Source organism: Trichomycterus rosablanca, chromosome 17 (assembly GCF_030014385.1).
Source record: "Trichomycterus rosablanca isolate fTriRos1 chromosome 17, fTriRos1.hap1, whole genome shotgun sequence".
Lineage (NCBI taxonomy): Eukaryota > Metazoa > Chordata > Actinopteri > Siluriformes > Trichomycteridae > Trichomycterus > Trichomycterus rosablanca.
The window spans coordinates 30,542,882-30,557,279 of record NC_086004.1 but is presented as its reverse complement, the minus strand read 5'-3'; the positions used below and the strand labels follow the sequence as shown (position 1 = coordinate 30,557,279).

At 46.0% G+C, this 14,398-nt stretch overlaps 1 protein-coding gene across 1 annotated transcript; it reads left to right on the top strand.

Moving 5' to 3' along the window:
• The first annotated feature begins 1,311 nt into the window (after positions 1 to 1,311).
• Positions 1,312 to 13,703, top strand: minar1 (membrane integral NOTCH2 associated receptor 1). Its single transcript, XM_063012658.1, has 3 exons — positions 1,312 to 3,510; positions 7,592 to 7,846; positions 10,843 to 13,703. Exons 1-3 carry the CDS (start codon positions 1,315 to 1,317, stop codon positions 11,038 to 11,040), a joined length of 2,649 nt encoding a protein of 882 aa, XP_062868728.1. The 5' UTR covers positions 1,312 to 1,314; the 3' UTR covers positions 11,041 to 13,703.
• The last annotated feature ends 695 nt before the right edge of the window (positions 13,704 to 14,398 follow it).

The window sequence follows — 14,398 nt, the reverse complement described above, 5'->3', positions numbered from 1 at the left end:
CGAAACCCGTCCGAATGATCAGCAGTGAGGAGCTCCGGGGGGTCAGGAACCCTGATGGACTCCTGCAGTAGGTGCGGTGCATTTTTCTCTGTTTTGCTTGATGACTTTGGATGATTTGGTCTGATTCCTGAGACGGATTGAATGATTTTGATTTATGTGATTTATTTGGATTTTTTTGAGGGTTTGGAGGGGATCAGTGCAGCTCAGGTCTTTACATTCTGATGCAGTTTTGCACATGTAATGAGTGCACACACACACACACACACACACACACACACACACACACACACAGCTGTTATTATTGCGCTGCACATGCATCCGTGTGCAACCTATTCACATCCAAACCTACAGAATTAATGCATGTAGCACCAATTCATTCAGCTTGCAGCTTTTCTTGTAGGGCGTTTTACATTTTTAGCTTATCTTTTATGAGCTCCTATTATCCTTTTTATATTTATTATTTATTTGTTTATTTTTATGTATTTATTTATATTTAAGTGTTTATTAAATGTTTTTTATTTTATCTGTTTATTTACAATAATTTTTTTTTATTTTATTTATTTGTATGTATGTATTTATTTAATTTATATTTATGTATGTATTTGTTTTATTATTTTATTATTTTATTTATTTATTTATATTTAAGTGTTTATTTTATCTACTTATTAATTATTATTTTTTATTTATTTATTTGTATGTATTAATTTGTTTATTTGTTTATTTATGTATTTATGTATGAGCATTTATTTTAATTTAATTATTTATTTATATGTATTTTTAAATTGTATTTATATTTATGTATGTATTTATTTTATATATTTATTTATTTTTATTTATTACTTATTTTTGTTTATTTCTTTCTATTTATTTTTAAGTATTTTTTATTAATATCTATTTATTTATTTTATTTATATTTATGTATGTATTTATTTTTATATTTTTAATATTTATTCATTTGCTTATTTATTTATATGTATGTATTTTTTGTTTTATCTTTTTATTTATTTGTTTATATGTAATTTGTTTATTTATATCTATTTATTTTATTTATATTTATTTACGTATTAATTTTATTTATTTATTTATTTATTTATTTATTTATTTGTATTATTATATGTATTCTATTTATTTATTTATTTACCCCCCACCCCTCCTCCCCGACACACACAGTTAGTGTGTTATGCAATGGTACACAGAGAGCTCCGGTCGGCATGTTCTGGCGTCTCGGCAGCACCTCCTCTAACCCCCGGTGTCTCTCCACGCAGGTCACCGTCCCGTCTCTAAGGTAAGAACCAGAACGTCTCTCCGGCCGTGATGGACGCGGTTCCTGAATACTCCGTGTTCCTGATCAGGATTTTGGAGGAACTGGACACCAAGTACAGCACGGTGTCATACCAGGAGCTGTGTAAGTCCCTGTGTGCCCGCTTCGACCTGGTTCATCTGGCGAAACTGAGGAGCCTGCTGTTCTACACCGCCTGTCTGGACCCGAGCTTCCCGGCTACCTTGTTTAAGGACAAAATGAGATGTTCGGTGGAGGACCAGCAGTCTAAGAAGCTCATGGTGGCCGCGGACATCGTCACCATGTTCAACCTCATCCAGATGAACGGCGGCATGGCGAGGGACAAACTTCCGGTCAGCCACAGACCCAAGTTCCATAAGAACCAGTCCTTCGAGTCGTGCAGGTCCGATTCGGACGCGTACAGCAAATACAACGACTGTGAAAGATCGTACGATCGCTCCAACCGGAGAGGTCACCGTGTTCCTCGGAACTCACCCTGCCCCAAACCCGAGTGCAACGGCTGCCAGGCGTTCGTACCGTCGTCTGAACCCAATTTCCTCCTGGGAGTCGGCAAAGATCTGAAATGTAGAGCGGCGTCGCTGGATAAGCTGCAGCATCTGCCCCAGTACACCAGTCCCAGTCCTCCTCCGTGTGAGATGCAGAGCACCTACTTCCCCATGGACATCGACAGCGAGTCCAACCCTGACCGCGACTCCGGCGCCAAGGACATCTTCCTGCCCAACCGCGAGCCTTTCACCGTCCACTCGTGCGTCCAGAAGCGGAACATCTTCAAAGAGGACTTTCACAACCTGGTCGCCTTTGAGTCCAAACCCAGTTCCAGGGACGGCGGTGATTACCACAGGAGGGAGCTCCACAAACCCCAGACTTTCTTCAACCACAGCTTCGAGCTGCCCTACAGCAACCCTTACTTCGAGCCCGTCGGCTCTCCCATCCAGAGCAAGTCCAGGGTCAAGCACGAGAGCCTGGACGACCTGCAGGCGTCCACCTATTTCGGGCCCACCACGGTCACGGAGTGTGTGAACACCAGGAGGAATTTTGGGAAGCCCACCAGGCAGCCGGCGTGGCCCATCAAGAGCCTGAGTCTCAACGCAGACGAGGGTCCCGACTTCGAGCGGTCCTTTTTGACACACAATGTGCCGGTGGACAATCACCTCCACAACAGCATGGTGGAAAACGATCGACACTTCGTCAAAGACAAGCCCACGCCGTCTCCTGCGGGGTTCTCCAAGAAGTCCAACGGGCCGAAGATGAAAGACGCGGCGTCCATCGGCTGTGGTCCGAGCTCCGATAAGAGAGACGGAGGGAAGAGGTACAAGGACAAAAGCATCAACTGTCCGTCGATTCAAGCGGCCAACCTGGATGGCGGTCTGAGCGTAGGAACACAGACAGACACCGAGCAGAGGAAGCTTAAAGATTTCATCGTGCACAACAAGTACACCGAAAGACCGTCGTTCAAACCACCGGACGAGGAGTGTGAAATCGTCAGCGACGACATAAGTGACATCTTCCGCTTTCTGGACGATATGAGCATCTGTGAGTCCCTGGGAATCACCCAGTCTTCCTGCTACAACAGCAACGGCTCGCTCTCTCAGGTCACCAAATCAGACGGTGACAGCTCTCCCGAGCGCAACACCATCAAACGGGGTAAATCCGCCGGCAAGCTGGACCGACTCTTCACCACCCTGGAGAGCTCTGACGACGAGCTGAAGGCCAGCGTCTGCAAGCTCGTCCTCCGGATCGGTGAAATCGAGAAGAAGCTGGAGTCCCTCTCGGGGGTGCGCGGCGAGATCTCGCAGGTCCTGTCCAAGCTCACCAAGCTGGACGAGAAGATCCAGGAGCCCGAGACGAACGGGAAACCCGGAGACGACGGCGCGGCCCAGGCTCAGGCAGACGCCGACCTCTCGCCGTGCATGTTCCAGTGCCACACCACAGGACACAACGGCAAAGTGGACACCAGTGCGGACTGGTGCTGCCTGGACGCCGGTGGCAGCGAGAGCCTGAGAGTGAAGGCCTTAAAAAAGAGCATGTTCCATCGAAGGTCCTCCAGGTCTCTGAACGAGGAAAGCGGCGCGACCGAGTCCAAAGTGACCAGCATCACCAACTCTCCTCGAGACTGGAGGACCATCTCGTACTCCAGCCACCCGGGAGAGGAGCTTAAAGAGAAGGACCGGCACGCAGAGGGCAAGGACCGACACCGCAAAAACAAAGAGGTAAAAAACAGAGACGGATTCTTCTCAGTTTATTATTTATGGTTTATGGTTTTGTTTACTGGTGTTTTACTGGAAACTGAACCGAACACACCATACGCTCAAGTTTAAGAGAAGAATGTCAGAATATTTAGGACGGGGTGCAGAGTTCTCAATCTTCTGATGTTTCACTGAAAACGTTCACATTATTTTAAACATCGAAATAAAAACTGGTAAATCAGATAAAATAGCTCGTCCTAATACTGGGTTATTGTTTTTTCCCAGATGTACTTTAGTATTCCCACCCCTGCGTTATGATTGGCTGATAGTTCATTCCTACAAGCCTATTGGATATTTGAGAAGCTGCTTATATTACATTAAAGCAATAAAACTTGAGGAGTATCACATATCACTGTAACACCACTGTAACACCATCAAAACACCACTGTAACACCACTGTAACACCTCTGTAACATGGTCAAAACGCCACCGAAGCACCCCGAAACATTACCATAACACAGTGGAAACACCACCGTAATACCACCACCACAACACCTGAACACTGCCGTAACAGTACTAAAACACTGCAGTAACACCATTAAAACACTAGTGTAACCCTATTGTAACACCACTGTAAAACCATAATAACAACACCACCGTAACACCACTAAAACACAATCGTATCACCACTGTAACACAACCAAAACACTACAGCAACACCACTGTAACACCACAGAAACATTATCGTAACACCACAGAAACACAGCTGTAGTACCATCATAACAACACCGTAACACCACAGAAACACAGCTGTAGTACCATCATAACAACTCCGTAACACCACAGAAACACAGCTGTAGTACCATCATAACAACACCGTAACACCACAGAAACACAGCTGTAGTACCATCATAACAACACCGTAACACCACAGAAACACAGCTGTAATACCATCATAACAACACTGTAACACCATAGAAACACAGCTGTAACACTACTCTAACAGCACTGTAACACCACCAAAACACTACAGTAATACTGCCGTAACACCATCAGAACACTATCGAATCACCACAGTAACACCACGGAAACACCACCATAACACCACTAAGACATTATGGTAACACCACGGAAACACAGCTGTAATGCCATCATAACACTGCTGTAACACCACTAAAACACAATCAAATCACAATTGTAGCACCCTAGTAACACCCCCAAAACACTACAGCAACACCATAACACCACCGTAACACCACTAAAACGAGACCATAACACTGCCGCAACACTGCTGTAACACAACTGAATCACCACTGTAATGCCATTATAACACCATTGTACCACTATAACAGCAAAGAAACACCAGCGTAACATCGCCAAAACACACCAGCAGCTTCAGCGTTTGCCAGATACACACGTTCCTCCATGAGGCCAAGCGGTGGCGCTGTAACGTTTTATCTGTGAGTGAGTTTGTTATATTTAGTGTGACAGTAACTGATGAAGCTGCTGTTTATATTCCTGTACTGAGTGATTCACAAACCAAAACATGTCAACATTTACCTGCTCTGCTTTATTCTCTCTCCTCTCTCTCATCCCTCTCCTCTCTCTCTCTCTCTCTCTCCTCTCTGTCCTCTCTTTCATCTCTCTCTCATTTCTCTTTCTGCTCTCTCTCACTCTCCTCTCTCTCCTCTTTCTCATCTCTCTCTCTCCTCTCTCATCTCTCTGGTGTTTGGAGGGCAGCCAGTCGCTGCGTCTCCTCTCTCTCCTCTCTCTCTCTGCTGGTGTCTTCTTGGCGACTTGATGAATGTAGCCGGGTGATAAATCCCATCTCCGAGTCCCTCAGCCCTGGATTCATCTTTCTGAACGACACCCCGGGGAACCGATATTTAATCAAAACCGGCCCAGTAATGCAGGAGGAGAGGCTCACACGAGAGCGGTGCCATGCAGCCTGGCACAGCGGGTTCAGCCTGGCATCACCAGGTCTGATGTTCACCACTCTGGTGACCGGTAAACCCAGACTGGTGTGAGTGGTGCGAGCGGTGCGAGTGGGGTTTATAGATGATTTAGGTTTCGCATCCTAATGAAGGGCCCACCACCAGGGCGGCGTAACCCCCCCACCCCCCATCTCTCTCTTTATGGTTATTTATGGCTCTCGAACAAGCGGGTGAAAATTACATGAACATAAAAACAGCATTACTCCATTCCACAGGATTCTGGAGTGTGTCTATGGGTATTTGTGCACATTTACTCAATAGAGCGCTTGAGAGAGGTCGGGGCTCTGTTTAAGCTCACGTCTCTATGGACTTTGCTTTGTGCACAAGGACACAGTCAATAATATCAATATATAAAAGTATTTGGACGCCTGACTGTGAGTTTGACTTACATGCTCTAGACTGAGTCCACACATTCTCTGGCTTTTTTTCCCATCATCCTATGCTCCCGAGAAGAGGGAATGTCTAAATTCTTAGCTCCCTTAAAATGCCCCCTAACGAGGGAGTGTCCGACGCCTCCTCAGCGCTGAAGATCAATCCCAGAATTATTTAGAGCATCTGAATAATCTGATTATGACTCCAGGTCTGATTAGAATCCTCTCTACTGAGGAGCTGATCAGGTAGGTATAGGGAGCAGGGCGGGTCACCAGGTCTTCACACAGATCCGTGGTGCTGTAGCTCCTCCTGGTATCTTCAGTGTGCACCGCCGGTCGTCGTGGTTGTAGCTCGGCAGGTTTGACCTCGGCGGGAGAGCGGCGCTAACATCACCTCCGTACGCTCGAGTCAGTCACGGCGAGGTGAAGGAGGTCAGAGCGACGCCTCGCAGGAGCCCAGAGAGCCAGAACCCAGCGATCCGACTCACAGATCAGTGCATGTGTTAAAGGTACAGCCGAAAGTATGTGGACACCTCACCATGCTGACTGTAACAGCACTGCCTGTTCTGGGGGTTCGAATCCCGGGCTGGACTCACAAATATGGTGCATGCATGGCGGTACATGAACCTAGGCACTTTTGTCCAGGGTTGCCAGATTTTACATGCATCATGTATTAAAATTTTGTAAGGAGGGTGCCACACCCCCTGCATGTTATACATGACTAGTCTTAGCGCTCGGTTTGGCGGATCATGTGGTGGGTTGGTTTTGTTGCTGTGATGTGCACCTCATGGAGCAGTGCAGATGTTTGCCAGATGTTTCTGTGCTGTGAGAAGTCAGTGAAATAATAAATACAAACACAGCAGGTTCAGAATCAGAGAATCAGGTCTGGGTACGAGCACTAACATTTGTTGGTTTTATTCTGATGCTGGTAGGGTGGTTGGTTATTTGGTTGAGTGGATGATGGATTGGTTGGTTGGCCTACTGGATGGCTGAGTAGTTGGTTGGTGGATTGGTTAGTTGGTTGGCCTACTGTTTGGTTGGTTGGCTGGCTGACTGGTTGATTGGTTGGTTGGATGATTAGTTGGTTAGCTGACTGGGTGGTTGATTGGCTGGTTGGTTAGTTGGTTGAGTGGTTGATTAATTGGATGGTTGGTTGGGTCGCTTGTTGGCTGGCTGGGTGACTAGTTGGTTGTTTGGTTGATTGGTTTGTTGTTTGTCTGACTGGCTGGTTGGTTGGATGGTTAGTTGATTCATTGGTTGGTTGGATGATTGGCTGGTTGATTTGTTGGTTAATTGGATGGCTGTCTGGTTGGTTGGTGGGTTGTTTGATGGCTGACTGGTTGATTGGCTTGTTGGTTGATTGTTGGTTGGGTGGCTAACTAGTTGTTTGTTTGGTTGGTTGGTTGTCTGGCTGGCTGGTTGGTTGAGTTAGTTGATTCATTGGTTGGTTGGTTGTTTGGCTGGTTGATTGCATGGCTGGCTGACTGGTTGGTTGGTGAATTGATTGGTTGGTTGGCTGGTTGATTTGTTGGTTGGTAGAGCTCTGTGGGTAGGGCTCTTAATGAATCCACCACTGATCAGTGAAAAGAAGCGGCATGCAGCTGTAGAAGTCAGAGGAAGCACATGTTAGCCACCTTGACCAGCATGTGTGCTGTGTATGTGCCATTAAAACTGTCCTGATTTGTCTAAAGCAGAATCATACGGGCGTGTCTCTGATGTCTCACCTGTTTCTCCTGACAGACAGATCGTCAGTACGACCCTCACCCGCCTCATCGCTCCTCCAAGCCTCCCAAGGAGTCCTACCTGGTGGAGCAGGTGTACAGTCCGCACCACTACACCCCGCCCGTCAAACCCCACGTGAAGGGAAGTCCTCTCTACACGGAGCTGAGACTGAGCGGCGTCAACGACAACAAACGCCAACAGCCGTCGTGGACCATCGAGGAATTCAAACGCAACTCAGGAGACAAGAACAAGCTCAGTGTGCTGGACCTTCAGGTGAGAGCAGGTTTTGGTTACCGCGGGGTCATGTTATGTGTAACAGCGCCACCTGCAGGGTACAGTTAGGTAGAAAAGACACATGACACACACGCTGGCTGTTTAGCTAGCGGTCTTGCTAGCGGTGACGTTCTTGTTCTGTAGCTGTTCCGGACATCCTTATGTTATAGCACTGTGGTGGACTGAGTAGCTGGCTGGGTTTTTTGGAGCATGTCCCTGGGTGTTTCGTATCTCCTGGTTGCTTCTTCTGTACACTCACGCCCAGGTTTAGTTAAGTGCAGCCAATCCACCTTCTGCATGTTCAATTAATGCTGGAAACTCATGTTTATGGACACTTGACTTTGAGCTTCTTGGACACCACATTCCAAAACCATGAACCGTAAAATGAACCCCTTTCTTCCATGCTGCAACAACAGCATCCACTTAACAAAAATTTGGACTTGGACTGTGGGAATTTGTACCCGTTCAGTCAAAACTAAGAGCAGTTGTGAGGATGATGAGCACTGGCTTGCAATCGAAGGTGTTCGGTAGGATCGAGGTGACGTTTATCTGCTCAAAACAGAACAGAGGTCTTGCTGGAATGGAGAAGGGTGTGGAATTGAGTGTGCTTGTGCATGTACCAGATTGTGTATTTAAATACAGAGATGAGTCACAGCGCAGTCGCAGCTCGGCGGCTCATCTGCTGGACTATTGATCGGAAGGTCGCTGGTTCAATCCCCACCGCTGCCAGGCTGCCACTGTCGGGCCCCTGAGCGAGGCCCCTGATCTTTCATCGCTTGTATCGTATCAGTCACAGTTCCGCTCGATGCTCTGAACGTAAACGAAGGTTCGGTCTCAGCTCACCAATCAGATGCTTCATTTTAATTGGTGTCAAATCGGATCTTCAGCGCTTCAGTACTAACGAGGTCACATGACTAATTAAAATCTTTACCGTTCAGCTCGTTTGAACCGAGCGATCGATGGGAGACGATCTATACACGGTAAGTGGGAGCAATTCTGCTTCACCTGGTTACAATGGGATGGAACTCGAACCTGCAGGCTCAGGAGGATTAAATACTGTAACAAAACTGCTGATCCTGATGGTTTATTTATTATTGAATTTAATTATTTTTTTATCAGATTTTTATTATTTGATTATAATTCATGTATTTTTTTATTATTGTAAAATAATTTTATAATTTGTAATTGTTTATTATTGTTATTTTAATAGATTATTTATTATTTAATTGTTTTTTATTATATTTTAATTATTTTATAATAATTGTATCACTTTATTTTACTGTAATTTTTGTTTTGTATTGTATTTTTTAACTGTAACCTCCGTCCTACAGCGTTCTGCTTTAATATGAAACAGGTCTGGAGACGGGTCAGTCTAGCACCTGCGCTCTTTTACAACTGTGCCACATGGTTATAAAACGTGCAGAAGGTGGCTTGGCATCATCCCACTGAATTAAACAGGCCGTCCCTGATAAAGACATCGTCTAGATGGAAGCACGTGTCGCTCCGTGTGTTTGTTTCCCCCTGCTGAAGGAGAACCTGAAGAGCACCGAGATTCTGCATCAGCAGCAGAAACAATCCACCTGCTGACCGCTGGAATATTGATGCAGCAAAATGAAACTGACGTCAGGTTTACTACAGCGGAAAAACGAGTCTGATTTGTATTATTTTCTTTATTACTGTTATTATTTATTTATTACTTAATTTCTTTTTTATTTTATTATATTTTTATTATTTTATTTTGTATTATTCTCTTTTTCTCTGCACCGTTTCCCAAACTACTACTTTTATCAGTTATTCTCTTTAATATTTTTTCTTAAATTTATTCTCCTGTAAATAATAAAATAAAGGAAATAGAAGTGAGAAACGTTACGTTCATGTTGATATTAAAGCCGATGTTTTATTATTATTGTTATTTCTGATCACGCTTCCTGTTCCAACAATAAGATGTAAATTTCACACCGGGGATTGGTACTGACGGATTCGTCTGATTACGGATTCGGTTCGGGTTCCAGCGACGCCCGCCTCCTCCATCTGAAGCTGCTTATTAAACAATCCTGATTAAGGAAACGCTGCACGTCCGTGCAGGCGCCGCCGGCGTCCCACAGCCGGCTTCAGTTCCGAATCCCAGTGCAGCCTAGCGGCGGTAATCAGAGCGGTCCGGTCCGGTAGCTTCAGCAGCGGTAATCAGAGCGGTCCGGTCCGGTAGCTTCAGCAGCGGTAATCAGAGCGGTCCGGTCCGGTAGCTTCAGTGGCGGTAATCAGAGCGGTCCGGTCCGGTCCAGTCGCTGGCTCTGAACTCTGAGAATGAATGCAAGTGCCTGAGGTTCGGTCTTGGACACGTGTGTAGTACAGACCGCTTCTTTTCACCTGCACCAGGCGAGTTCATACGGAGATCCGTATCGCACACGGAGAGTCACGCACCGATCTCCGTTATACCCCGAGGGGATTCCTCATAACTGCTGCAGTTACGCCCTCTGCTGGCTGATCGATGGCGCTGCACAGAGACCCTTGGACGAGCCGATCGTCGTCCGTATAGGCGCCCGGACGGTTGGTAGCAGATTCTGACCAGGTGGATTATTGTTGTGTTTAGTATCATTCATTCATCCTGGTCAGGGTTGCTGTGGGTCAGATTAATTGGGCAAAAGGTAGAAAACACCCTGAACAGGTCATCATATCACAGGGCAAACACTTCTGGTTAGGGTCGTGGTGGGTCCAGTGTTACTCCGATTTATTTACTCTGATTGATCGTGTTCCAGGTCGTGTTACTGCATTGTAGCCAGTGGATCTACAGTCTGTTCGCACTGTGGTTTGGTGGAGTCATTTGATCGTACCGTAGTATTTCTGTAGAAACTCAATGTCTGTTTACTGTAGTTCTCTTGGTGTAATATCAGTCAAAGATCATAAGGAAGAAATGCCGAGCTGTTGTTGTTCCTGCTGCTTTCAGGTCGTCCTGCTGCAGCGTTTATATCTGATCCTCGTGTTCTCTCCCCACACAGACCCAGGAGTCTCTCAACCCCAATAATCTGGAGTACTGGATGGAGGACATCTACACGCCGGGCTACGATTCGCTGCTGAAGCGCAAGGAGGCGGAGTTTCGCCGGGCCAGGGTGTGTAAGATCGGCGCTCTGATCGCCGCCGCCGCCTGCACTGTGATCCTGGTCATCGTGGTGCCCGTGTGCACCATGAAGTCCTGAGGCGATCGCCAACGTGCCGGTACGGTTCCCATTCCTGGACGATGGTTCCTGGACCGGTTCTGGAACCGAGTCTGACGGGACTGAAGCGGAACTCTGGGTCCTGACTGAGGATTAAAGTCTCATGTTTTTTATTAGAATGATTTTATTACTGTGGATCTTTCTGGACTGTAGATAAAAATTCTCTTCTTTTATAGAGTTTAGAGTTTAGAATTGATCCGACTGAAGCCCAGTTCTATTTTGATTTCATTACAATTCTACACAGATTATTTTTTACAGAGCGTCCTCATGTACCGTCTCAACAGATCAGGAACGTTTTACTGGCTCTCGTGCAATCGTTTCCTTTTACTTACTTGAATTAATATAATCTGTACGGACACAATATGACCAAAAGTATTGGGACACCTGACCGTCAGTGTGTCGGACGTCCCGCTTCCATTAAAACAGAGCGCCCTCTGTGGGATCCTTTAAGGTAGAACAACAGCAGCTCTTCTATTATGAGAAGCTTCTCACAAGACTTAGAAGTGTGTCTGTCGATGTTCCGGTTCATCCCAGAGCTGTTGAGTGGGGCTGAGGTCAGGACTCTGTGCAGGACGCTGGACCTTCCCTAAACTGTTCCTGCAAACTATGATTGATTCATTACACCTGGAACACATGAATTCAATAATTAGAAGATAGGTGGCGTCCCGATACTTTTGTCCATATAGTGTATGTACATGATGAGTATATGGACAGCCCTTGTTTTACCTCCAGTGGCCTCCAGAGCTCTGACCTCGACCCCGTTGACCCGTTTGGGATGAATCGGAAGGTCAGTCAGGAGCCAGGCCCTCCCATCCAACCCAGTTTGATTTGACCGGATAAAGAAGCAGATGAAGCTTCATTTCCAAGCCCTTCCAGAAGAGTCGAGACTGTTAGAGCTGCAAATGAAGGCCTGTGATTTCGGAATAGGATTTCTAACAGCTCATGGTCGGGTGTCCACATACTTTTGGCTGAATGTACTGAATGTAGCGTGTGAGGAGACGTTAGACGTGTTGATTGTATCAGATAGACCAGGGTTTGGTCAAAAATATATAGACAGCACATTTAATACTAGAGCATTTGATGTAGCTAATCTACCTTCTGCACGGACCGTAGAACAGCAGGTTTGACGGTGATGACGTCTGTGGGCGTGTCAGGTTGTAGAGTCAGGTTCTGTACCTGCAGCACAAATCCTCACAGGTAATCTCCGAAATCCTCCAGCGCACTACGACTGTTTACTTCAGCAGTGTGTGAAGCAGCGCCCCCTGCTGGGGATGCATCATCGGTTCTGATAAAAACCGGTTCTCTGAGAAGCACCAAGGTTCTGGTTCTAAGGAGCCTGAACGGAACCGGTTCCAGATTTAAGATCCAGAGTCGTTTGGCTAATTAGCAGAGAATAAAGGGCGGGAAAATTCTGATCCCTTGTTACTGGACCTGTTTGGTTGTGGACGCTTTTGAAGCTTGTGGAACGCTGACTGTCCACTTATTTTTGACAGGGTTCCAATCCTAAACTTCTCGTTCTAGTTCAGGGTTCATTCTGGGTTCGAATCTCATGGACGATGGTCTGAATTTTCCACTTTGTGCAGCTCCAGATCATGATACTACCACCACCATGCTTCACAGTAGGTACAGCGTTGTTGGGTTTGTGACCACAGAACTCCTGTAGAAGGTTTATTTTACGCCCCTGTTATTCATCGTCAACTGTGGAGGGTTTGGGATCCTTTTACATGTTTTATTTCTTACTGTTACTGTAGCTCACTGCTGCTGAGATCTGGGTTCGAATCTCTAGACAGACATGATTGGCTACGTCTAATGGGCGACTAAAACCATGCAATGGATAAATAAAAATAAATACAGTCTATAAATCTGTGCTTCTGCTTTTATTAGCGTTTCACTTGCTGTCCCAAATTTTTTGGAACCTTATACGAGTGCATATTAATAAAAAATCAGTAGAATTAAGAAGTTAGAACATTAACTATGTAATCTTTGTGTTTCTACAGTAAAATAAACCCCTAAAAATACAGTTTTGGGCGCTTGGGTGGAGCGGCGGTCTGTTACTCTAACTCACTGCTGCTGAGATCTGGGTTCGAAACTCAGCGGTGCTGTCAACCAGCCGGGCGCTCTCACAGACATGAACGGTGTCCTGTACGGAGTGTTCCTGACGCGTGCCCTGTTGGTCGATGAAAATAATAAAATAAATACGTTTATAAATCAGCGCTTCTGCTTTTATTATTTTTATGTTTCACCTGCTGTCCCAACTTTTTTTTAAATTGTCTGTATGTGGGAATTTGTGCCCAATCAATCAAAAGATTATTGATCAGTTGGTGTTCTGGTTCATCCCTGCTGTCCCAACTCTTTTGAAACTGGGGTCGTGAGACTGAACATGTGCAGGTTGACGGGGGCAGGAATGTAAATAAGAGCGCTCGTTTTTTTGGACAGAATGGGTGGAACCAATCCGAGCGCTCGTTTCTATTTGAAGTCGACTCATGACGTCTGATTTTATTGGATTATTTTTTATGTTATTTTTGGTGCTGAGTGGCTGAATTTCGGGTGATTTGGGCTCCACCGGGGGTCCGTGAGTCCTCGTAGAGTCTGTACAGAAATCTGGAACAATAATCTAATAAAACTCTTCACTGTTCGGACTGTTACAGACGTTTCCTGACTCCTTTACTTTTACACTGTTGGGCCAAAAGTATGTGGACGCCTGACTGAGAGCTTATGGGAATATGCGGCACATTCTAAAAACCTGGAGTGTCCACATACTTTTGGTCAGCTTTAAGAGCACGCCGCCAGTTTGAGGTATTCCTGCGTTTTTAAGGACCCTAAATATGAAACTGCACCTCGTTTGATGCCTCCTGAGGTTCTGCCGGTCCTCAGGTCCTCTCTGGATCAGAACCGCTCTTGACCTGTGTGTGAACGGGGCCCTGGGGCCCGATGCCAGTTCTAATTATGGCACCATGACCTGTTTTACCCGGTCCGGCTCCCCAGCAGAGTCCTTCATGATCAACAGAAGCTGTAAGTTTATCTATCCACTCATTTTCTGTACCTCTGGAAATATGATGTAGCTAATCCACCTTCCGCAGGAACCGTGACGTCCGTGGGCGTGTCAGGTCATACCGGAACCAGAGTGTCACCAATAGCTGATCTGTTCTCGCTGTCTGTAACTGCAGCACAAATCCTCACAGGTAATCTCCAAAATCCATCCGTTCATCACGACTGTTTACTTCAGCAGTGTGTGAAGCAGCGCCCCCTGCTGGGGATGCATCCTCGATTTGAACGTAAACACGGGCCGGTTCTCTGAAAAGCACCAAGGTTCTGGTTCTAAGGAACCTGAACGGAACCG